Source organism: Dermacentor variabilis, chromosome 4 (assembly GCF_050947875.1).
Source record: "Dermacentor variabilis isolate Ectoservices chromosome 4, ASM5094787v1, whole genome shotgun sequence".
Taxonomy (NCBI): domain Eukaryota; kingdom Metazoa; phylum Arthropoda; class Arachnida; order Ixodida; family Ixodidae; genus Dermacentor; species Dermacentor variabilis.
Genome location: NC_134571.1, coordinates 169,859,038 through 169,885,449, shown reverse-complemented (window position 1 = coordinate 169,885,449; position 26,412 = coordinate 169,859,038). Strand labels below are relative to the sequence as shown.

The following is a 26,412-nucleotide window of genomic DNA, read 5'->3' as shown; positions in this document are numbered from 1 at the left end:
CCATTTTCTGCACACTTAAACAAAGTCTGCCCGACTCTTGGCCAATCCCCGCGAGTGGGTAAGCGCCAAACTCATCAAGGACATCATCATCATCATCAGAGGACGAAGACGACGGCGAGGAGCAGAGAAAAAGACATCTAGAACTTCCGTTCGCAAAATTAGGGTTAATGTTATCACCAGAAATTATACTATCTTTCGGTGCGTCAGTTATAGGGGGCAGCCACAGGGACGTTTTTGATGCCGTTTACAGTTACATCCAGTCAACAAAACGAATAACTTTTTAACTTTGCCTTGTTTTTGTATGTTTTCTTATCTCTCTTTCGTTAAATTTTTTTTTCTCATCGAATAAGTGGCACTTCAAAAGAATAGGTGAACGTTTCAGCACCCAATTCTTGGCCAATCCCCCAGTGTGGGTATGAGCCATAACATGAGGCCATCATCATCATCATCATCATCCTCATCAGAGCGCAGCGTCCGCCATAATTATTTTCGACCATCGAGCTCGCAAGTTACGCACTCAGCCGCTCCTCCGCCGGTGCCCCTGCCTGTCCCCAAGAGACTGTCCGAGACTGTCCGTCCACGCGAAACCGTAGCGAGATGGCGATCAACATACCGGGCCTGGTGGCCATCGTATTCTTCTACTTCATCATCCTGGTGGTGGGCATCTGGGCCGGCCGCAAGAAAGATGCGCCGCGTCGAAGCACTTTATCAATAAGCATGGACGAACAATCCAACATCATGCTCGCCGGCAGAAACATCGGGCTGTTCATCGGCGTCTTTACTATGACCGGTAAGCGCCGCTGAGATGCCAGTAAATTTTGATCGTGCGTCGATTTCACTGTCTCCGTCTGCTGGCGCCAGCGGCAGCCGGAGACAGACGGAGACAGCCCCAAGTCTATAATTATGATAATTGTTGGAGGTACGCGGCAACAACTACTTTAATGTGGCGCCAAGAAGTGTGTGTTTCCGAAAACACTTCCCAACAAAGTGTTTCTCTATAGCGAAACCGTGCTAGAACTTCAATGACGGGACCTGTGAGAGCGCTGAAGTTCTGATTGGCTGGCCTTGGGTATGCCTCAGAAGGAGACAGGAACCACCTGCCAATTAGCACTTCAGCAGCGAAAAAAAAAGGACAGGTCCACTAGGTAGACACATACCCCAGGGGCGCAATCTTCTTACGGTTCGGAGAATGAACCGTTCGCTTGCCCTCGCATGTCTGGTCAGCAAAAGCCCCATTCTGACCAATCGCAGGACTAAAACGGCCCGCTTTCCGGACCATTATAATATTGCACCCCTAACGTTAAGAACGAAAGAGCAGATATGGCACACCTGGCGGGGGTGTTAAGAAATCAGTCCTGGCCTGGGCGCTCGGATTAGCGATGGTAGTATTGCTCATACGCTTACCTTTTCTTTCTCGCGCAAAAGGAACCATGTAGTCTATAGCAACATTGCGATTGTTTGATATGCTTGAAGAGACATACGATACCATAATGTTCCAAATCGCAATGAGACACCTGTGAGGTCAGTTCTTCACAGGGGCAATTTGATAGCGCCCGGTACCGTGAAGGTAAACCTGATGGTGTTAAATATTGTGTCAAATCTACAAAAGAAGTGACAGATAAACTGCCGTTAGAATTCCATGTATGCACTGAAGGCCAAAAGAGTGAGGAACGATTTCCCTGCCACTCTGTGATTCCAGGGAGCATTAGTATAACTTCCACAGCTCTTGGAACTTCTGCAATTGCTTCGCAATTTTTTTAGAAGTGCCTTACCTGACACAGCATATGCATAATTAGCTTAATTGCTACGGCGCAGTGACATTTCTTCTCTTGGCGCTTTGCTGGTAACCTGAATTGGTGCTCTCAGCTGGCGGGTTAGTTTTCAGAGCTGGCCTCAGAAGCCCAATAAAGCGCCTTCCTTTTTTCAACCACTCATATATACTATAAACAAGGACTGTAATTGGCATGTGGTGATAAGTATTGTACTGTGGCTGGCACTGCCAAATACGGCGGCGCTGCGAATGCTACTCGGTGGAACGAGCCCATAAATTATGTTACTGTGCTTAGACGTAGCGATCGCTGTCTACTACCAGGACGCGTATTCACAAGGTAAATGGTTCTTATAAACGAGTGCCGTTTCTCAGAACAGGCGCTGGTCAATCTAGATGGCCACAGCGCCTGCAAGTGCGACAGTCTAATTTGGTTTCACACAGTTTATATGGGAAGCGAGAAGATTTGCTAATTTAGCTTCGCGTTCCGCGGGACCCACCCTATATTCACCACTGAAGTGGCTCACTTGCGATAGAAATGGACGCTCGAGGCGCGTGGACGGCTCATTCGTAGCTTGCGCGGGGAGGGTTAGAGGGGTTTCGAGAGCTGAACATTGATGGTGCGTCCACTTTGTCGTACCAAAAGCCAAACGCTCTCGAGTCGGTTTCGCTGCAAAAACGACAAATTGGACGCGCCATCAATGCTCTATTCAAGCGGCTCAAACTGTTCAGGCCGGGGTAGATCGTTTTGCCATCCACTGCGGGCATTAACGTTGTCTGCACGCGCAGCTATATAAGTGCACTACAGCATTCCTGCGAAGCATGCTGCTGTGTGCGTGCACTGGTCCGAGCGTAACAGACAGTAAAAGTCAGGCTAATAGGGTGGTGTTCCATTCTGCACAGCAGCAGTTGTTGTGCGTGCTACGTCGTGCTAACACGTAGCACCCGCGTCACGTAGTGCGTACAGTGTCCGAGTAGTTAAGGCACAACGCTTGGTATCGCTGTCAATGCATCGCCCTTCGGGTGGAAGTGAAATTTTAATGGTGTGTTTCCGTAGCGCGAGAAAGAGGTGCCGGGGTGATAAGCTTCTAAAGTGCTACAGGGTATAATGTGACCCTACAGCTGCAGTGTTGACATGCATCTGAGCCTTTCTCGTCACTTTAGCGACCTGGGTTGGCGGCGGTTATATCAATGGTACCGCTGAAGTGGTCTACCTCAGCGGGCTCGCCTGGGGCCAGGCGCCCTTCGGATACGCCCTCAGCCTGCTCATCGGTGAGTTAAGCTGATCGGGTCGTTCGGTTCGCAGTAGGGCGCCATCGGTGACCTCCTCGTCACGTCTGTTTGAAGCTTGGCGCATGAATATTGACACAAGTACGTTCTTCGTAAAATATCAAATGCAAAATATCTTTTTGTTCACTACTGTAGGTATTCACACAAAATCGCATATGTACAGAGGCAGACGCACCCAACATAATCTCGAGCGCATATACACACATAAAGAAACACTTGACACGCACGCGCACGATCTGATGTGCACTTGTCGCATATTTTTATTAAAGAAATACTTTTCTATGCAACACTACCGACTTCAACAAGGAGATACAAAGAAGCAGGGAAAGACCTGTCACCACGGCCCTGAACTTCTTGTGGTTGCCATAGTAGATACTCGAACAATAAGCTTGGCGGAAGTCACGTGGCAGTTCCACACTTCCTTGCGTATTTACCGTGGCACAGTGCATCGTAAATAACGAATAAATGCATGGATTTTTATGCCTAAAGATCAGTTACGGCCAAAGAAATTCAGAGCCTCGATTTGCTTACTGCGTGGAATCGGTGCATATATTATAGGGTTCAAAATTCGAACACGACAGCTTTCCCGAGAAACACATATGCAAGAACAAGCACCAACATGTCGCTTGAAGCGCGTTACGTTTCAGGTGCTCCTTATGCTCTGTGCAGGCGGATACCTGTTCGCGGTGAAGATGACGAAGGCCGGCTACAAGTACAAGACAATGCTGGACTCTTTCCAGCAGCACTTCGGCGCCCGCATGGGCTGCTTGCTCTTCCTGCCGGCCCTTTGCGGCGAAGTGTTCTGGTCGGCCGCTATCCTCGCCGCCCTCGGTAAGATGACGCCGGTCGGTGATCCCACGGCGCTATTTGCAGATGCTTTCGTAGACGAGTTACAACTTGCTCTTTTTGCCATCATTGTACGGAAATATATTCGGTACTTGCATGGGAAATTTGGGCTGTATGCCAATACTAGCTGAGGACAGCTAAGTAGATGGCTAAGCGAAAACAGTATCGAAGTCAGAAATGGGGCAGGCTACTTTCCTGTCCAAACAATATGGCGACTGAGCAAGACGCTTGGAAAACCGACAGGAAGGCTGTCCGTGCACAAAAAAAAACGTAGACACGCTATCATACGCCCTTAATGTAAGCTACGTCGTGTTTTTTGTTGGTTTGCAGGCGCAAATACTTAAAAAACAGAAATAATGGGTGCTTTTCTCAACTTTTCCTTGTCGCCGAAAGGTGACGTCACGTCGCAGAAGCGTCTTCCGTGCGTCTTCCAGACGGCTAGAAACTCGTTCGATTAAATGGCCTCAAAGCTTTCTCGGCTGTCTCCTTAGATGTCGACGTAGACTGGCTTCGATGCTGGTCATAAATGGAACACACTATAAATCTCACTAAGTATACTAACAACGAAGGGACGGAACAAACGGAAGCTACGTTCGAAGGACTTTAGATCGAGGCAAACTCCGATACCGCTTGTTCAGATACATGTAAAATGTAGAAATGCTTTTATGAGACGACGCCTGGGCAGATTTGAATGAGACTTGTTCCACTTGAGAGAAAGAAGGTAAATTCTAATGACTCTAGGAAGCAAAGTCTTGATTTAGGGCCTGGAATAAAGAAACGAAAATTGAGTCAATCTAGCATACACTAAAGAGGATGAAGGCGAAAGCCGGCGTGCTCACGATACATTCATTAAATTACTTGACATTCTCATACTGATGCGTTGTTACTTCCTATTATATGTTTTCCCCCACAGTCGTGGGTTCGATTGCCCTAATTGTGCCTTGCGTCGCCTTAACACCAAAGGTCACTGGTTCGACCCCTACCAATGGTCGTCGGTACGACCACCAATAATGGCAACAGCAATTTTAGTGCCACTGAATTTCGGCCCCACCAAAGGTCGTGGGATCAACTCCAACTAAAGGCCGTGGGTGCGAGTGCCTTAGTTAACGTTGTCTTAATGAACACCAAAGTTAGTGGGTTCAGGTCACACCAGTTGTCGTGAGTGGCACCATCAATGTCGGTGACATTGAATTTTGGTGCCGTAACGCCGCGCGGTCAGTTTTTCGATACCGATGGAGAATGCATTTTTCGACCCATAAGCCTCTTAAGGCTATCACCTTACAAGAAGTACCAAGTTTACAATACCGTATCTCCACACCAAAAATGGATATCATAATTCTGTAAACAGCATCCGTTATAGCATCTAAACAAATTTGATATACGAGGGCGAATCAGAAAGTCCTTGCCCCCCCCCCCCCCTCCCCTACCACCCTACCATTTGTTTTTAGCCAAACTACGGCTGTAAATGCGACGTCAACATATCCATTCCCAGCGGGGGACCTTTCTTGAACCAACCCGGCCTTATCTGCTGACAGTTCCGTGGCGCGGCGCTGCTGTCATTTGTTGTAGATGACGACTGTGCTTCACACCTCCAGGGCGTACGAGCAGCGAAGTGTGATTTGTTTTCTATGGAGCAAGGATCCACAGGGCCGTGCAACCCACGGATAGGGAAAAGTGTCTCGCTTTGAGAAGTGTGAGGTGGTGGCGTTGTGAGTTAGGGCCGTGAAGACTTGCATGACAATGAAAGTTCGGGGATGCCGCGTCCGCCGCTGACTGACGACAGGGGCATTTATAATTTAGTGCTGCGATGGGACAAATGGTCTGGAGCGGTGTGGGGACTATGTGAAAAAATAGTGCAAGGTACGTTTAATAGTACGCATATTTGAAATGACCTGTGTGTACGTTATTTTAGCTAATAACAAATAGGGGCAAATAATTTCTTATTCACCCTAGTATGTATTTGCAGCTTAACGCAAATGGGTACAATGTTTTCCAATGCTTTCGCAGTAAATTTCTTGCTGAGTTTTTGTATTGTGTATAAAGTTTATAGCTAACCGTATTCGACCAACACTGTACGTCAGGCAGCAAACGTCATTTCTTGGCTTAGAACAGGAACGCAGGACGAGGAAGATGTCTGTCACGCGACTCGCTTTCCTTTAAAGGGCCTCTCGCCATGCCCCATAGCAAATTTTGGTTATACGCTGGAACTTGTTACGTGTCCTCTAGGAAGCGTCCTGCCGCAAAATTTTTTTTTCACATCGGCTCATTAATAGCCGAGATAGAAATATTTCAGGGTCGCGAACTCATGATTTAAACAGGGGAGCTCCACCACCAAGCGAGACACTCTTTCCACTTGCCCCGTCTAGCCTCCTCAAGCGAAATTCTTTTCCTGCGTTCTCCCATACCGTACCTCGAGAATCGCTTGGCGCATACGGCACGGGCCCCGCCATCATGTTTTTTTTTCTGCTCGCGTTGCTTTTTATCCTTTCTTTCTTTTTTTCCTTCCTTTCTGTCTTTCTTCGTTTCTTGCATTCTTTCTTCTATATTTCTTTTTTTTTTTGCGGCGCTCCGCGCTTATGCTGAAGGCGTTCCGCGCGAGCTGTTGTGATTGTCTCGTTTCGCGCAGCGCACAATTTTGCGCGCTGTGCACGAGGCCACATGACTAGCGGTATAATTCAGTGCTACACGAATAGTGAAGCAGAACACGTGGAGCGCACAGCTTGATCACGCGCTGGAACACGGTAGAAAATGGCATAGTTTCGGTACCTGCGCACGTGACTGCACGACCGTAGGAACAAGCAGACGAAGCGGAAGTACATCTCTCTTGCTTTGGCGCGATATAAACAACAACAAAAAAAACATGCGGACATCCCGTTTGTGTATTTCATTATTTCTCTAAACTTCAATTCGTCAATTCAAGCAACAGATCACACAAGTAACAGATGTTGCCTTGAATAATTCTCGAAGTCACGTGTCACCGCGAGCGACGTCACGTAGGCGCAGGGACACGAGTACGTCACCGTCCGGCTTGAAGCGCGGTCGCCGCGAGAGAAAAGGAAAACGGCCTTGGGTTTGAAACTTCGGACCATTCCGCGGCGCGTAGTGATGTAATTCTTTGCAAAGACGATCGTTAGCGCGAACTTTTTTGCTGTGCGCTTGTCAGCTCAAAATGGCCAGGCCTGGTGAGGGGCCCGGTGAGATGAGAGAGACCGACGCAACATCTCCCGCTGCAGTGGTGCCACTCATGTGATGTAAAGCAAGTTAAATGTACACCTATTTGTCGCATATGAGGAGGGCTTCTATAAAAATAACTCAATAAATCCTTAGGGGCATTGGGGTGAAGCCCACTTCCAGATTTCTGCCTGCTGTTTCACCCCTATGGCTGAAAAACTTGCCGCAAACTATTCTTAAATTCCGTTGAGTAATGCTTGTTCTCGATGCGCTTTCACGTTTCGATAGAGCATAAACTTTTTTGCGCGTATTGGCCCTGGACCACATTTATCGAAGTAAGTCGGGAAACGCATTCGAAGTTAATGTAGCGTATTTCAGAAATGTTTTGCCGAAAAATGTACTTCACTTCGTTCAGCAGAAACAAAGTTATTGCCATTCAAACGTCCCCTGCGCAGTGCTCTCGCTCCTTCTTCAATGTATTGCACTGCGAAGGCTACGGTGGAGTGGAGCGGGCCCACAACGCTCTGGCTACTGAGCATCACCGTGGCGCACAGTTCAAATTTAATTTAGGATGTTCACGTAGGCGCCACTACTTCCGGTTTTAGCACCCACGAGTTGCCAAAGGTAGGGTGCCTGAGTAGTCTGATCCCGTGGCGTTCGCGGTATTTACGCTACGTAGAAGACCGCAGCTATGCCCGTAGATTCAACAGTAGTGCGTGTGTGCAGTGTTTGCTTTGTGCACGACAGGGCTTGAGCACGCGCTCGCGTCCATACGGGATGCGGACCGGCTTTGTCCTGCACCAGCTTGACCGACAGATAGTTGCTGCATCCAACTTGCGCATCTTGAAGCGCTTTTAATAGTTCAAAACGAAGTGAAGTCTGCAAAGGCGTCTAACCAGGCGCGGCAAGGAATGAGCGCGCCTCTTATCTGACCTTAAGTTTCGCGTAGTTCGAGGCTAGAGGGCTGTTCAAAAAGTCGAAACTAGCGAGACCCAACGACTACAACATCGATATAAGCAGGGTGGCCAAAGTTTTATTTCCTATGCGGGCGGCCACGGCAGATCGTGAGCAGACGATAGTCGGCTTCTTCCGGAGGTACGTAATTATTATAGAAATTCGGAAGCAACAGATCCTCACTTACTTCAGCCTGTTTATTAAAGTGCGTCAATAAATATATACGATAACAGTATGAAGAAGAGCGTTGATACAAATACTCTTCTTGAGTGATGTCAGCCATAGAGTTTTTCACCATATTACCTATAGGAAAATCTGGTGCTGCCGCTCCGTGGTATGGATGGGAATGTCGGTATATTGTGGCTTCGGCTTGGCATCGTCCTCAGAGAGCCAGGACACCTCGAAAACGCGCCTGGCAAGCACCGTTCCCTCTGTCACAACGATTCATTTTCTACTAAAACAGCACGTAAAAAGCTGTTTTAGCCTTATTATTACACAAAAACATGTTTTGTTTAACTATGAGAACTTGTTCTTGCATGTATAATTATATGGAACATAAAAAGTATCCGCGGGCCCGTAAAGTTGGAGGACAGACGAAAAGATTCGCGCTCGCTTTGGAACACTTTGTCGTCTGTTCTTGCTTTTCTTCGCTTGGTTATACATTGTAGGTGAGTAAACTTCAGTGCAAGATGTAATATGCGTGAATGGAAACATTTTATAAAGATTTTACTTGAAGAAAGCGGTATTTGTGTAGCCATATCTACATTTTAGACGAAGCCTCTTGCAACACCAGCCAGCACAAGCCTCGCAGACACATATACCGTCATTCTCATGACGGCACAGGGCCCCTTAGGAACCTCCCATAGACGATGGCGCCAGATTTCCCTCTAGGTGTTATAGCGAGAAACTCTAGGATGTCAGCTATGGGCCAATAGCAGTCGCATATGGGAGTGCGCTATATCACGAAATAAAGCGTCGAGAAAAGAATGAGGAGCACACTTATGTTCATAAGTAAAACACTTGCTTGGGCAAGTTGGTTCATGCTTGAAGAAGTAAAGTCAAGGCGCAGAAGACCAGGACTCAAGAAGAACACAAACGACAGGACCGGCGCAACAATATGTTATGTTCAATGTGTTATGTTCATAAGAGAACGTTTGAGAGAAAGATGACTTCGCGCTCCGTTTGCGAGCTCCAAGCGTCGCGCACGACTGCGAAATTTGGCTGAGATGTTCAGACCAGCCTACACTATCCACGCACTGTGTTTTTTCACCAAGGCCGAGCGTTGGTTCAGGATCCCTTTGGAGGTGTGCCGGCTGAAAATATTTTCTATTCTTTATTGCTCCTTTGGATAGCCGTCGATCCAGTGATTGCACTAGAAAACCTCAGTTCCCTGAGAGTGCGACAAATAATTTCCTTATCTGCGACGAGTTCAAAACGCGCGCCAAAAGCAGCATGGCCTGGGACGGGTAAAGGTGACCTATCACGTCACCGAAACTACGTCACGCGAAGGCGATCGTCGCAGAGGAAATCCTCTGATGAGTCTCCTTTTACACGTCCGCACCCATGCTGCGTTTTACCCGCGTTTGGAACGGATCGTACAAAATGTGGTGTAATTTATCATTTGTGCTGCTGTCGAGAAATCGAGACTCCGCATGGCAGTTATGGAGTGAACCGATAATTAAAAGAAGGAAAACAATAAAGCAGGACACAAGACTTTTTGGGTCAGTACTCCCTTTATGGCCACGTAGTAAATTTTGTTTCTACGCTGGAAATTGTTACGTGCCCTCTAGCGGGCGTTCTACCGCAATAATTTTTCGAATTGGTTCATCATTAGCAGCGATAGAAATATGTGAAGTGTCGCGAACCCATGATTTCAGGAGGCGAGCTTCACTGTCAAAATGGACGCTCTCTCCACTTGCCCCGTCTAGCCTCCGCACTCAAAATTCCTTCCCCGCGTTCTCCCGTACCGTAGGCGGAGGACTGCGTCACCTACGCGTCACTGAGCCCCGCCTTCTTTTGCGCGTCGTACTTCCGGTTACAGTCCTGCGCACGAGCGCTCTAGCTGTTTCGTTTGTTTCGTTCCGCTCTGTGCATGAGCTTCCAAGCTGTGCGCGATGCACCTGCGTTGTTGTCTGGCCGCTGCTGTGAACTGGATCCGTCAGTGTGCGCACATTTGGAGAGGCTGGCCCGGCTCACGGATCTTTACCGCGAGACGCCGTGTCATGGTACCGCTGGCACCTGACTAGCGGTATCTTAAATCAGCGCTACACGAATACTAGACAGACACAAGCGGATCACAGAGAATGATCGTGCGCTGGAACATGCAGAAAACGGCATACTTTCGTTGCCTGTGCGTGCGACTGCACGACGTGGGAACGACCAGACGAAACAGAAGTGCACCTCTCTTGCTAAGGTATGAAGTAAAAATAAAACCAAAAAAACACGCAGACATTCGGTTCTTGTGTTTTACTATTTGCCTAAACTTTAACTCGTCTATTGAAGCAACAGGTCAAACAAATACTTGCTATTGCATTTACTAATTCTCAAAGTCACGCGTCACTGTGAGTGACGTCACAGCAGTGCCAACTACGTAGGTTCAATTGTGCGAATGACGTCGACTGGGAGCGCGGCACCCGCGAGGAGAAGCGAGCAGGACTTTTGGTTCGAAATTTCAGCCGTTTTCGTGAGGCGTAGCGGTGTAATACTTTGCAGGCACGATTGTAATCGCGAATTGTATGCACCGCTCGTGCCAGCTCATAATGGCCAGCACTGGTGAGAATTGGTCCGCAAAGGAAAACTGAAGAGAAGAGTGATTTCTTCTGTATTTGAGTAAATCACCCTTCTACAATGCCACAGTCACCACTCGTACCACGATAAGACGCTTGGTGAGCCAGAAAAAGTGCAATAACAAAACACGGGTGCTGACGCCTCCTTGAAGTTCCCGCAACAGTTCACTGTGATGTCATGGATTTTGACACTGTCTTCTATCTTGTCTAGGGCATAGTTAATTCTACATTGTGTTCTCATGGAGCCAGGGATTGAACATGGCGAGTTTCGGAAACCTCTGCTGAGCAAAAGTGGCCTGAATATGAAAAAAACACTTTCGTGTCGACACAGTGACCTACCGCCTTTCGGAATTCGGCCCGAAATTCAAAAAATTCGACCGTCATTTTTTTCTTGTAGTAATCAGCCTATTCCTAAATTAACGACAACAATCTCTTCAAAAACGTTCTTTCCGTCTAAACTGAATTATTCTTTTAATGTCCTTTAAGCTTTGTACAGCCCCTCGAATATTGCATACGACACCGTAGCTTTTGCGTGAATCGTGTTCTTATAAGGGAAATGTGTACAAGTTTGAAAGGTTTCCATGAACGCCTTCCTGTTCGTCAAATATTGCAGTGGTTGCCGATAAAACTGATTTCTTTTTCTGTGTATTTAAGCAGGAGCCCCCGCTTCCTGTTAAAGCGCAGTGCAATCCAGTGCCCACATATTTGCAATACGCGGCACCTATATAAGGGTCTGGATGCTCAGACCTTTCGTCGTTCACCAGAAGACTTGCAGTTAACGAATAATGTTTAATTAATTATTCGCAAGCTGTTACATTTGTTGATAATATTGGAATTAAACGATTGCATATATTATTCGGTTACGCTCACTGCAATTCAGTTACTATTTTTCAATAAGCAATTACATGTAAATAGTTACTTTACTGACGAGATAAGCTCTAACACATGACGCAGCTTTAGGAACCTGAATTTGGTGGCAACTGCAGCACACAACGTCCGAGATTGTGCCGCGCAGCACCCTCGCATACGCGCATGCTAAGACGGGCAAGTGCGGGAGCTCAGCATCTTTCTCGTGTTAACGCTCCACCAGGCGTTGTCCGCCAAATCGAACCGGAGCTGGCATGTCTCGATAGCGACTACCACTTGGGACGTTAATGCCACGAAATCGCCCACGGACCATTTGTACAGCTTCTCATTGGTCCAACCGGTGGCGTCTCCTTGTAAGACCAGCAACTATGAAGCAATGAAACGCCTACACATAACAGAGGACCCAGCTGCTGAGTAATGACAGCCTTGTGCGCAAGATGTCCGCATGTTAGAGCACCGACCCAGCGTGCACATTTGAGCGACTGTTCATGATCACAGCTGATTCCGATGTTATAAAAAGTTCAAACGGAAATAACATAAGAAAATTGATTTATTTTGATTATTTCCGTATTTATGTTCGTCGTAGCGCTTGATCACGTGTCCTAGACCTTCGAATCAGCAGCCCTTGCTCGGGTCTCGCGCTGCAGCGGTGGCAGTCCGCACAGCGCCACATGCATATTACCCACTACAATTGCCCCCGCGGCGAATGAGAGCCATCCTAGCTACCTAAGATGATGAATCGATAAGCGGGTCGTGGTACGGCTTCAGGCGGCTGATGTGAACCGTCTCGCGGCCACGGCGGCGTTTGTCCGAACATGGCGTCACCGGTTCAACCACCCAATTTACAGGGGACGTACACGCGACGATCTGGTATCGACCCTGATATTTCGGTGCAAGCTTTGGTCTAAAGCCTGGAGCTTGGAAGGGCGGCCGGAGCCAGATGTGACAGTCCACGGCGAAGGACTGTGTGGGCTGCCGGTTGTCGTGGCGATCTTTGTGGATTCCTTGGGTATCCGACGTGAATGAGCCAGCCAGTTGGCGGCACTCTTCATCATGGCGAGCAACTTCGGAAAGAGGGGTGAATTCAGAGGCATCCGGATGATATGGTAGTACGGTGTCGAGGGAAGTGGATGGTTCACGTCCATAAAGAAGGAAAAATGGTGAGAAGCCTGTGGTAGCCTGAGCGGCGGTATTGTATGCGTATGTCACAAAAGGGAGGACATCGTCCCAATTGGAATGATCAGATGCAAGATACATGGTGAGCATGCCACCAAGACTGCGGTTGAATCGTTCCGTTGGACCGTTAGTCTGTGGGTGATATGCCGTAGAGATGCGGTGAATAGTGCGGCACACGGCGAGGAGCTCATTAATAACTTCGGACAAAAACTCACGGCGTCAGTCACTGAGCCATTCTCGCGGTGCGCCGTGCCGTAAGATGAAATGCAATAAGATCAATGCGGCGACGTCGCGAGCATCAGCCGAAGCAAGTGTAGCAGTTTCGGCATATCTTGTCAGGTGTTCTACGGCGACAATTATCCAACGATTTCTGTTAGCAGCGCATTGAAGAGGCCCATAAAGTTCAATTCCAGCCCCAATAAAAGGACTTGCAAAACACGGTAAAGGTTTCAGAGGGCCTGTCGTATGAGGAGATGTCTTGCGTCGCTGCCAGGCTGCACATGACCGATTGTATTTGCGTACATAAGAATACAATTCCGCTCCAGTAGTACCGCTGGTATAGCCGCTCGTAGGTTTTCAGGACGCCAGCATGAGCTTGTTGTGGGTCGGCGTGGAAATACGTGCATATGTCGGAACGCAAATGGCGAGGGATGACTAGCAGCCATTTGCGACCGTCTGGCTGATAGTTTTGGCGGTACAAGATGGTGTCCCGCAGCCCGAAATGGGTGGCTTGGCAACGAAGGGCTCGAGGGCATGTAGCAGTTGAACAACTCTTAAGAATGTCAATGAGAGAGACAATCCACGGATCTTTTCTCTGTTCAGATGGCATGTGAATAACAGCAAGCGTAGCAACCGGGCAGTCTATGGATGAGGGTGGCGTTTCGTTGATCGCATGGGCGATCGGGAGAGCGCATCTCCATCAGAATGTTGACGCCCGGATCGATAGATGACTCGAATGTCAAATTGACTCACTGCGTCACTGGCTCGAATGTCAGTGACGCAAGCCAGAAGAGCGCGTGGTGGTCTGTCACAACGTCGAACGAACGGCCATACAAGTAAGGGCGAAATTTTTGTAAGGCCCAAACTATAGCCAAACATTCTTTTTCCGTGACCGAATAATTGGATTCTGCCTTCGTGAGGACACGAATCGCATATGCAACCACATATTCCGGATAGCCAGGCTTGCGTTGCGCAAGGAAGGCTCCAGGACCAACGCCGCTGGCGACCGTATGAACTTCGGTCCGTGCACTCGGGTCGTAGTGGCGTAGAACAGGCGACGAGGTAAGCAGACGAGGTAAGCAAAGTGGTGAAGGCTTGGCCACATGCCGCAGTCCAATCGCGAAGGTCACCAAGACCAGCCAGGAGCTTCATCAGGGGAGCGATGATGCAGCCACAATTGCGCACAAAGCGTCGAAAATAAGAGCAAAGACCGACAAAACTGCGGAGCTCTTTCACTGTAGTCGGCCGTGGAAATTCTGCGACAGCACGAAGTTTGTCAGGGTCGGGTAGGACGCCGTCATTGGAAACGACATGACCAAGTATGGTCAGCTGGCGGGCTCCGAAGCGGCACTTTTTCAAGTAAAGTTGAAGGCTGGCGGTGGCAAGTCAAGTAAGGACTTCGCGTAGACGAGTGAGGTGAGTGGTGAAATCAGGGGAGAAAACTACCACGTCGTCTATATAACAGACAAGTCTTCCATTTTAGGCCTCGCAGAATGTTGTCCATCATCCTTTCAAATGTCGCGGGCGCATTGCAGAGGCCAAATTGCATTACTGTAAACTCACACAGGCCATCAGGCGTAATGAAAGCTGTATTCGAGCGGTCCGATTCATCCACTGGCACTTGCCAATAGCCGTATCGCAAGTCCAAAGAATAAAAGAATTCGGCACCTAGTAGACAAACCAGGGCGTCATCTATGCGCGGTAGAGGATAGACATTTTTTCGTGTAATCTTGTTGAGGCGACGATAGTCCACACAGAAACGAATCGAGCCATCTTTTTTCTTAATGAGTACTACGGGAGACGACCAAGGGCTGCAGGATAACTTGATGACACCACGTTCAAGCATGTCTTCAACTTGCTCGGTGATGACACGACGCTCGGTGGATGACACGCGGTACGGACGCTGGCGTAATGGTGCGTGATGTCCCGTATCAATGTGGTGAGAGACGGTACTTGTGTGGCCTAATGATGTTTGGGTTCCAGTCAAAAGAGGCGCAAAAATCATTTAATAGAGTATTAGCCGCTCACGTTGTGTCGGTTCGAGGTCATCGGCAATAGAGCGACAAAAAATGTCCGGTGATACTTGGTTAGTTGGCACATGGGGTGTCAGTGGTGTTACGTTGGCAGTATCCACGTCGTCGGCAACAGCGAAATGCACAATAACGTCAGCGTCCACAGTCTCGATGGTACCAATAGTCTCACCACAGTGCAAAGCCAAAGTGCACGAATTTGGGTTCGAAATCAGTATTTCTGCAGCACCATGGTGAACCGTGAGGAGGACGAAAGGCAACAATATAGGCTGGCGGCGAATGAAGACAGCAGCGGGTGTAAACATGACCGTCGCTTCGGCAAGCGATACGCATGAAAGAGGGACAAATAGAGCACTGTGAGGAGGAAGATCAGTATCTGAAGCTACACAGATCCTGCTTACATAATGAACTTGAAAATCGTGAGATGGCAAATCGCACAGAACGTAGAACTGAATCTCAGCACGTGCACAGTCAACGACGGCATGATGGCGCGACAGAAAATCCCAACCGAGGGTCACATCGTGGGAGCAACAAGTTAACACAAATAAATCAATCGAATACAAGATGTTTCGAATCAGCACCCTGGCAGTGCACATAGCGACTGGATGAACTTGTGCTCTGGCTGTTCTAAGCAATGGTGTCGAAGGCATCATGGTCACTTTCCGTAATGCACGACAAAGCTTCTCACTAATCACGGATACAGCAGCACCTGTATCGACAAGCGCAAGAGATTTGATGCCATCAACGGACACTTCAATAACGTTAGCGGGGGGAAAACGAGGACTTTGACGTCCCGACGATGACGCAGTTCGTGCCTTGGGAACTGCGGAAATCAGTGCCTCAGGAACTGCGGAAATCTGTTTACTGCCTCAGTAGTACTGGCACTGGGCCTACGACGCATGGGTGAGAGGGAGCGCCGACGAGGCCAAGGTGAGCGACGAGTACCGTAGAGCTGTGACTGTGGTGCTGGTAGGTCATCAGCAGCGTAGACTTCCGGTGGTGGTCGTTGAGGCATAGGGTATGGTCAGAAGCCGGAGTCGGGTGGTCGTGGGGTGCCCACGAAGGCCGGAAAGCGCCGGAGGCAGAAGCGCGCTAGATGTCCCTGTGTACCGCAGGCATAGCATATTGGGCGGTTGTCAGCAGTGCACCGAGGATTTGTACCCTGCTGCTGTGTACTGCAAAAGGGTGCCGCCTGCTGGCTAGGCGAAGGCGCAGGAGAGAGCACCGGCGGGCGAGGCGCTGAAGGCGGAGGAGAGAACCCCGGCAGACGAGGCGCCCGTACAACGGCTTCATCATACGTCATAGGCGCGGCCACGAGAGCCGGCTGACACGCAGGTGGAAGAGCTTCGGTCCCTTGCTCTTGAATTACCTGTCGGATCGCTGGAGCCAAATATTGAGAAGGCTTCTCCGTGGTCGGCAAAATCGAGAGCTGTCGCGTGACCTCCTCGCGCACAAATTCTTTTATTTGCGTCAGCAAAACTTCGTGGTTGTCGCCGAGCTAAGATGCGTTGTTTCGGTAGCTCGTCAAAACTTTGGCACAAATTGATAACTTCAGCCACGGTACGCGGATCCTTCGCTAACAACATTTGAAAGGCGTCCTCATCAATGCCTTCCATAATGTGTTTTATCTTGTCCTCTTCTGCCATTGAAGGATTCACGCGCTTACACAGGTGAATGACATCTTCGATGTAACTTGTGAAAGTTTCACCGTGATGTTGCGCACGCCCTCGTAAGCGTTGTTCGGCGTGAAGCTTGCGCACAGCAGGGCACCCGAACACTTCTGTGAAACTTGTCTTGAATGCGCTCCATGTTGTAAAATCGCGTTCGTGGTTTCGGAACCAGAGATTCGCGACGCCGGTTAAGTAAAACAGCACATTGTGCAACTTGGTGACGGCTTAACTATAACTAGCTTAACAATGTGTTTTATTGAGCCCTATTAAAGGCGTGAGGCTTTAAGTTCGAGGCATCTGTTTCTATTGTTTCTCCTGGCGGTTGTCGTTACAGCCCACTTATGCCATTGGCGCTTCTGCCTACTATTGCGACATGTTCCACACAAAGCAAAACAAATCATCGTTTATTCGGACACACTCGTTCACGATGTTGAAGACAGTGCCTTCCTTAGCGAGTCACCTCCACTTTTCCGTGTCTGGTTTCTGGGTTTCTAGCATTTTTCGCTGACCGATACCGAAGAAAGTGCAATCTGAAAGCGCGGGCCAGTGCCGAAAGTAGTGTAGTCTAAATTGGGGCGTTCTTGTGGGTATCTAGAATAAAACTAGGTGCAGTAAAAAAAAAATAGGCACTCCTACTCACCTCCTACTCTCCCCACGTGAGCGCTGAAGCTGTAAGCGCTGTGCGCAGTGACTGTTCCCATTGTCACCCCAAACTTTCTCAGGAAAACCTTGTCTTTGATGCACTTCCAACTAGATGGTTGAATCGCCTTCCAATTATTCGCACAGAGTCGGTGGTCGCGTCGGCGTGCATCGCCCTTTTCTACACTTTCACGGGCGGCCTCTACTCGGTCGCCTACACGGACGTGATCCAGCTCCTTGCCATCTTCTTCGGCCTGGTATGTTGTCCCTTGGTTGTCTTTCCTGCTCAACATTCTCCATAAGTGATACTGTGTGTGACGACAGTTGGAGGCATCTGCATAATCTAGGACCTCGTAAGGTCCTAGATAAGGATCTAGTATCATGCCTTAAGGCACGGCGTTCTGAAATTGTTTTCTTGCTAACGTGCCTTCAGAAGCCGAAATTTAAGAAGGGAGCTGTCACCTGAAGTTTCACACTTTGGTAATGAAGTTGCGTAAACAGGCCTCTAGTGCCTAAGAAAGGCTGGCTAACATTTCGATAGGTGGACCTATCTAGTCGAAGGCGGCCTTGTCATGGTCGGAGGGTTGACAAGACACCTTTGACAAAGATAAGTCCACCTACTGGAACGTTGGCCAGCTTCTCCGAGGCGCTTTTTCCCTGTTTATGTAACTTCTGTACCACAGTCTTCCGCAGTGTAATCACGATTTCCTATATTGATCATGTGGCACATGCCTGATGGCGTGCCTTTTCCCTTCGTCACTCAGTGGCTGTCGGTGCCCTTCGCCATGTTCCACGAGGCGGTCGGCCCGATCTCGTACCCGAGGAACGACTTCGTGGGCAGCGTCGAGTGGAAGGACTTCGGCAACTACTGGGACTCCATGCTGCTCCTCATGATGGGTGGCGTGCCCTGGCAGGTTGGTGGACCATGTGTCCCGAACCGACTTGTCACCACTCGTGTAGCCACCTCCTTTACACCTGTACCCGCCTAGTGCACTACCCTCCTGCTGCAATAGAAACGCAAATACCCTCTAGCATACCGCAGAAAATATTGTTGCTGCGTGTACTTTTTACCGCACGTTTTCCAATAGTGCAGGGACCTGTGAAAGTGTGGCTAATGGCTTTTATGTATCGCTCGTGAAAATCGCTTATCTTCGCACTGCGTGCTCGAAAAATATTGCATTAAAAGAAGTGAACTCAGTGGCATAGACGCTGCGCTAGAGACATGGACAGATAGGAAAACCTGTTATATGTGCCAATCTGTCTAATAAACGGCCGAGTGAAGTCCTCGCCTGCTCTAGCGCTGCTTGTGCAACGTGACAATTCACCGACTAAACCATGTTTCCCTGCTAAAAGCAGCCCGCCGCCTCTATCCTTAATACCTGTCGCTCTGCAACACGCTCAACGCGGTGCGCACGCAGGTCTACTTCCAGCGGGTTCTCTCGAGCCGCACGGCCGAGGGTGCCGAGCTGCTGTCGTACATGGCGGCGTTCGGCTGCCTGTTCATGGCCATCCCACCCGTCGTCATCGGCGCCGTCGCCAAGGCGGCCAGTGAGTGCAGCAATGCTACGCAGGGGAAAGCAGAGTGCGCGGCCAGTGCCAGGGGCTTGTAATTGCCAGAATCACGGAGCAGATAAAAAGGCCCCAAGTGCACTGCACTACAGAATTGGGTCTCATCAATCAGCCCTCCCGGTGCAGTGTCAAATACGCTTCAGCTGTCAAGGAAATCTTGCATGGAGAGGGCATTCATAACCGATGGACATAGCTTGTAAGGATATGCCGCTCGATGCCCTACGTGACAGGAAACGCGTGACGATCACAACGAACGGCACGTACCGCTCGTCGGAGAAATAGCAGGCCCCATTGTGCGGGGTTATCGCTGCGGCCATTTCAAGTTCGTCCTTTGAAGCTGAAGCTGCCATGCTCAGATAGAATTCGAGACGTTATGCATACGCCGCGGAGAGCGGATTTTTCCGTTCCTGATCGGTTCTTGCCCCATGCATGGCTCGCCTTCAGCGACGCGTATTCGCACCGCCAACTCTTTTCTGTGCCCTTGCGTGCAGACTTTACGAAAGCGGGCTACACGAAGGCCGTTCCACTGACGGGCGAGGCGACGTCGCTGACGTTGCCGCTGGTCCTGCAGTACCTGACGCCCGGCTTCGTCTCCGCCATGGGGCTGGGCGCCGTCTCCGCGGCGGTGATGTCCTCTTCGGACTCGTCCATCCTCAGCGCGGCCTCTATGTTCGCCTGGAATATCTACAAACTCGGCATCAGGCAGAACGTGCGTGCTCCGCCCAGTCCCTTTTTTTTTTCTACTTGGCTAACAGGGGTGGGCTAGCGTGGAGCTTCGTTCTGTAGCCAATAGTGCAGAACGTCACAGGGCACTGTGGATTTACTGCGGTGGGTAATCACAGAAGGCACAGGGTGCACACAGGTGCAGCTGCCACTACGGTTCGCTCAATCTGAAAAGTTGGAGCATAGAATGTGCATTTCAGATGAATGGGCACTGCCACAATAATCACGTAATAATGACGCAGCGGATTATGATATGTAGAGGCGGTGACTATACTGACTTCTTACAGGAATCAGTACGTACCGTTTGAAATGAGAGAATTCTTCCCAAAGGGGTTATCGCTCCTTATTACAAGATAAAGGCAGTGACAGTGACCTTGGCCGATATTTCCGGATAAAGAAGCCATATCTGCGAGGAGACCGCGACGTCTGACGTGACGCAGCGACTCAGTCCTGGTGCCACCGTCTTTACGTGAGGGTAATCGAGAATACGATGATTGTTTTATTTATTATTTTCGTAATTTAAGAATATTCATTTCAAAGAAGACATAATTACAAAAAGAGGTCTCAGAGTCAAAAGATGTAATGTGCGAGACCCCTTGGTAATGCTTACGTCAAAGAAAAAAATTCATCCACAATTCACCGATGCTCCTTAATGCGCAGGATACTCCTACACCAGAATTTGTAGCATACTCGTACAAATTCTGGTGATCTGAACACACATCGAGCGTCGGCATTCCCCCAGACGCTCGCAGCATGAATGGGCGCCTAAGAGCTGCCCTCTAAAATACGTATACAATGAACAGCATCAGGCTATTCAGAACATGTAGAGCAGCTTTAACAACATGCACTGTAGAGCACCTTTCAGTATATACAACGACGCGAAAAATCGGAATTATGAAAAATACGATATTCATTTTACATGTCTAAACATACAGAAGAACTTTGCAAATAAATAGAATAATGGAAAGTTAACTGTCTGTTTAGCACATATAAACGCAATTTTTTTTAAATGAATCAACAGAACCATCTTTTATACCAGCCGACAATGAGTTCCACATTGGAACACGTTAAATATGTGCAGTGAGCTTACTGTAATTAGATGTGGGCTTACGTATTAAGTAGTTATCTTATTGTGGCAGCGGTGGCGTAGAGGTAGAACACCCGCCTCGCGTGCAAGAGGTCCGTGGATCGAATCCCAGTGCCGCGAAATTTTCCACCAGACTAAAAAAAAGAAAAAAATCCGGCTGTTGATAAAATCGCATAAACAGGCCTGGAGTGTGGTTTGATCCCCGTGACCAGAACCGGTAACGCATTCCCTCACCAGAGCAGGATTGCCCACCCTGGTGCAGTACTTGGCCACAACCTCCTATATGAACACAACAATCAAACACCGGCCCCTTAGTCCCCAGCAGCTCCGAAGCAACTGACCATGGCGGCGGTGCTAAGAATCCCTGGCTGCGTACAGGCCGCCATTGGAATATGAACCTGGCAACGCTTAACGCTAGAACGTTAACTAGTGAGGCAAGACTAACAGTGCTATTGGAGGAATTAGAGGGCAGTAAATGGGATATAATAGGGCTCAGTGAAGTTAGCAGGCCAAAAGAAGCATATACAGTGCTAAAAAGCGGGCACGTCCTGTGCTACCGGGGCTTAGCGGAGAGGCGAGAACTAGGAGTCGGATCCCTGATTAATAAGAATGTAGCTGGTAACATACAGGAATTCTATAGCATTAACGAGAGGGTGGCAGGTCTTGTTGTGAAACTTGAGATGTACAAAATGAAGGTTGTACAGGTCTACGCCCCTACATCCAGTCATGATGACCAGGAAGTCGAAAGCTTCTATGAAGACGTGGAATCGGCGATGGCTAAAGTCAAAACAAAATACACTATCCTGATGGGCGACTTCAATGCCAAGGTAGGCAAGAAGTAGGCTGGAGACAAGGCTGTGGGGGAATATGGCATAGGCACTAGGAATAGCAAGGGGAGAGTTAGTAGAGCATGCGGAACAGAATAATATGCGGATAATGAATACTTTCTTCCGCAAGCGGGAAAGCCGAAAGTGGACGTGGAGGAGCCCGAACGGCGAGACTAGAAATGACAGAGACTTCATACTCTGCGCTAACCCAGGCATCATACAAGACGTGGACGGGCTCAGCAAGGCGCGCTGCAGTGACCATAGGATGGTAAGAACTCGAATTAGCCTAGACCTGAGGAGGGAACGGAAGAAAGTGGTTCATAAGAAGCCGATCAGTGAGTTAGCAGTAAGAGGGAAAATAGAGGGATTGCAGATCAAGCTACAGAACAGGTATTCGGCTTTGACTCAGGAAGAGGACCTTAGTCTTGAAGCAATGAACGAAAATCTTGTGGGCATCATTAAGGAGTGTGCAATAGAAGTTGGTGGTAACTCCGTTAGACAGGATACCAGTAAGCTATCAAAGGAGACGTAAGATCTGATCAAGAAATGCCAATGTATGAAAGCCTCTAACCCTACAGCTAGAATAGAACTGGCAGAACTTTCGAAGTTAATCAACAAGCGTAAGAACGCTGACATAAGGAAGTATAATATGGATAGAATTGTACATGCTCTCAGGAACGGAGGAAGCCTAAAAGCAGTGAAGAAGCAGCTAGGAATTGGCAAGAATCAGATGTATGCGTTAAGAGACAAAGCCGGCAATATCATTACTAATATGCATGAGATAGTTCAAGTGGCTGAGGAGTTCTATAGAGATTTATACAGTACCAGTGGCACCCACGATGATAATGGAAGAGAGAGTAGTCAAGAGGAATTCAAAATCCCACGGGTAACGCCGGAAGAAGTAAAGAAAGTCTTGGGAGCTATGCAAAGGAGGAAGGCAGCTGGGTAGGATCAGGTAACAGCCGATTTGTTGAAGGATGGTGGGCAGATTGTTCTAGAGAAAGTGGCCACCCTGTATACGCAATGCCTCATGACTTCGAGCGTAACGGAATCTTGGAAAAACACTAACATAATCCTAATCTATAAGAAAGGGGACTCCAAAGACTTGAAAAATTATAGACCGTTCAGCTTACTGTCCGTTGCCTACAAAGTATTTACTAAGGTAATTGCAAATAGATTAAGGAACACCGTAGACTTCCGCCAACCAAAGGACCAGGCAGGATTCCGTAAAGGCTACTCAACAATAGACCATATTCACGCTATCAATCAGGTGACAGAAAAATGTGCGGAATATAACCAACCTTTATATATAGCTTTCATTCATTACGAGAAACCGTTTGATTCAGTCGAAACCTCAGCAGTCATGGAGGCATTGCGGAATCAGGGTGTAGACGAGCCGTATGTAAAAATACTGAACGATATCTATAGCGGCTCCACAGCCACCGTAGTCCTCCATAAAGAAAGCAACAAAATTCCAATAAAGAAAGGCGTCAGGCAGGGAGATACGATCTCTCTAATGCTATTCACAGCGTCTTTACAGCAGGTATTCAGAGACCTGGATTGGGGAGAATTGGGGATAAGAGTTAATGGAGAATACCTTAGTAACTTGCGATTCGCTGATGATATTGCCTTGCTTAGTAACTCAGGGAACAAACTGCAATGCACGTTCACTGACTTGGAGAGGCAAAGCCGAAGGGTGGGTCGAAAAATTAACCTGCAGAAAACTAAAGTAATGTTCAACAGCCTTGGAAGAGAACAGCAGTTTGCGATAGGTAGTGAGGCACTGGATTTGGTGAGGGAATACATCTACTTAGGGCAGGTAGTGACCGCGGATCCGGATCATGAGACTGTTATAATCAGAAGAATAAGAATGGGCTGGGGTGCGTTTTGCAGGCATTCTCAGATCATGAACAGCAGGTTGTCATTATCCCTCAAAAGAAAAGTTTATAACCAGCTGTGTCTTACCAGTACTCACATCCGGGGCAGAAACCTGGACGCTTACGAAAATGGTTTTACTTAAATTGAGGACGACGCAAGGAGCTATGGAAAGAAGAATGATGGGTGTAACGTTAAGGGATAAGAAAAGAGCAGATTGCGTGAGGGAAAAAACACGAGTTAGTGATATCTTAGTTGAAATCAAGAAAACGAAATGGGGCATGGGCAGGACACGTATTGAGGAGGGAAGATAACCGATGCTCATTAAGAGTTACAGAATGGATTCCAAGGGAAGGGAAGCGTAGCAGAGGGCGGCAGAAAGTTAAGGCACGTTTATAGTCCGACGTTATCGGCGCGCGGGCGAGCGCCATTCGCGGTCAGTCACGCTACGTCGGTTGCGCTGCGCCAGCCGAGATGCCATACCCTCTATACTTCAACGAGCGAAGCCTCCAAAACTGAGCGTCGGCTCTACCCCCCACCCCATCCCTCCCTCGACAATTATCACCAGACACTTTGGAGGCGGCTCCAAACACGCACCTTACCCTCCCCTTATATACGCTCGCTCTATCACCACGTCCACACCGACCCCTCCTGTACCCTCTGCCACCACCCCAAAGCCACTCTCGATCACATTCTTTTCCTCTGCCCGGCGGATCCTCCCCCGCGGGGCCTGGAGCACCTTACTACTTGGGAGGCTTGGGAGACCCTACTGCGCTCCGAGGACCCGGCCAAGCAAGCCATCGCCACAGGCCGGGCTGCCAGCGTCATGAGCCTCCGGGACATGAACGTTTGAGTGCAGTGGGGCCGTGCGGGGGCCCAAGGACCTGCGTGTCCGCAACTCCCCTGTGTACAATAAAAAGTTATCACCACCACCACCTTCGGTTGCTATCTTCGGAGCATGCGCAGAACGTTCAACAAGTCGCGCGCCGTGCGCAAAAGCCGTCTGCGGAGTAGCGTTGGCGCCTTTTTCTTCGCGCGCAATGCATTGTGGTGCGTCTGGTGCGAGAGTTCCGCCGACGCCGACGCGCGAATGGCTCAGGAGCCATATCGGCGCCGGGCCCGTCGGGGCGCGTCGGAAGCCGCCGGTTACGTTGGCTGCGCCGGTGCGCCCGGCTATAGAGGGGTCGTTTTCGCCGACGTGACGTAGCGTGCGCGCGCGCGGGCGTTGCGTCGGACTATAAACGGCCCTTTAGGTGGGCGGATTAGAGTCAGAAGTTTGTAGGGAAAACATGGCCACAATTAGTACATTACCGCGGTAGTTGGAGAAGTATGGGAGAGGCCTTTGCCCTGCAATGGGCGTAACCAGGCTGATGATGATGATGATAACAATAATCATGATGATGATGATGATGATGATGAATTACTTTATGTAACAAGAAGAGTCGATGAAACATGACGAAATTAACTAGGATGTAGCAAACGAAATGGAAGCTTTCCGGACACGTACTTAAATATAAAAATTCCACTCATGCAGTGTAGAGCAGCTTTCAGTATATACAACGTTGCGAACAATCAGAATTATGAAAAATACGATACTCATTCTACAAGTCTAAACATACAGAAGAACGTTGCAAATAAATAGAATAATGAAAAGTTAACAGTCTATTTAGCCCATGTAAACGCAAATTCCTTTTAAACGAATAAACAGAACCCTCTTTTATAGCAGCCGGCAATGAATTACACTTTGGAACACGTTAAATATTTGCAGTGAGCTTGCCGTAATTAGTCGTGGGCGTAAGTAATTAGTAGTTATTTTGTGTAACAAGAAGCGTCGATGGAACATGACGAAATTAACTAGGATGTAGCAAAGGAAATGGAAGCTTTCGGGACACGTACTTAAACATAAAAATTCCACTATGCCTTTTCAGGTTCTGCATTGTTAAAATGTTAGGCGTAAAATGTAACGAAGGAGTCTCAGACATAAAACCGCTAAATATTATATGTATTACTTGATTCTGAACATCCTGAACTGAGGATAAGTGAGTAACGTTCGTGTTGTCCCATGATGGGATGCAACAGGTTATATGACTAGGGGAGCGCTATGTTTTTCCTTCTTTTTCGATTTATTCTGCAGTATACGTATACGTGTTCTTTGGAATCTCAATATTCCCTTCCAGCGTGATGCAATTCTTGTCGTTACAGTGTCCGTTCAATTGGCATTCCGTGCTTCGCAGGCCACGGAGAAGGAGGTGATCGGCGTGATGCGCGTGTCCATTGTGCTGGTGGGCGCGCTGGCCACCTTCATGGCGCTCACGGCCGACTCCATCTACGGCCTGTGGTACCTCTCCTCGGACCTGGTCTACGTGATCCTCTTCCCGCAGCTCGTGTGCGTGGTCTACCTCAAGGAGCACGTCAACACGTACGGCTCCTTCGCCGCCTACGTGGTCGGCTGCTTCCTGCGCGCGGGCGGCGGCGAGTCCATTCTCAAGATACCACCCTTCATCAAGTACCCATTTTACGACTACGAGGAGGCCGTGCAGCGCTTCCCGTTCCGCACCTTCTCCATGGTCATCAGCTTCCTCACCCTGGTGGCGGTGTCCGTCGTCACCTCGTGGCTCTTCGCCGGTGGACGCGCGCCCCTGAACTGGGACGTTTTCAGCTGCTTTCAGCCCGACGCCAAGGTGCTCGACAAGGCGCCCTTGGTTGAGGGCGCGGAATTGAAGGCGCCTTCCGCTGTGGGCCCACCGCCCGCTGCCCCCGAGCCTGCGCTCACGACGACCACGGCGGAGACGTCTGCGATTCCGGGCGGTAGTGTGTCAGCGTCGACTACGCCTCATGACGCCGCAGGGATCACGCCTCATAGCACCTCGGAATACAAGCTGTCACCAGTCGACAAGATTCCCAGCCGCATATCG

At 49.0% G+C, this 26,412-nt stretch overlaps 1 protein-coding gene across 1 annotated transcript; it reads left to right on the top strand.

Annotated features, from left to right (window-relative positions):
- Positions 1-597: 597 nt before the first annotated feature.
- LOC142578414 (high-affinity choline transporter 1-like) lies at positions 598-26,148 on the top strand (the record flags this gene model as incomplete). Its single annotated transcript, XM_075687803.1, has 10 exons — positions 598-790; positions 2,933-3,040; positions 3,728-3,889; positions 7,659-7,673; positions 10,980-11,008; positions 17,566-17,673; positions 18,181-18,330; positions 18,835-18,964; positions 19,477-19,694; positions 25,732-26,148. Coding segments are annotated over exons 1-10 (1,530 nt in total), but the record flags the coding sequence as incomplete, so codon positions are not given.
- Between the last annotated feature and the right edge of the window lie 264 nt (positions 26,149-26,412).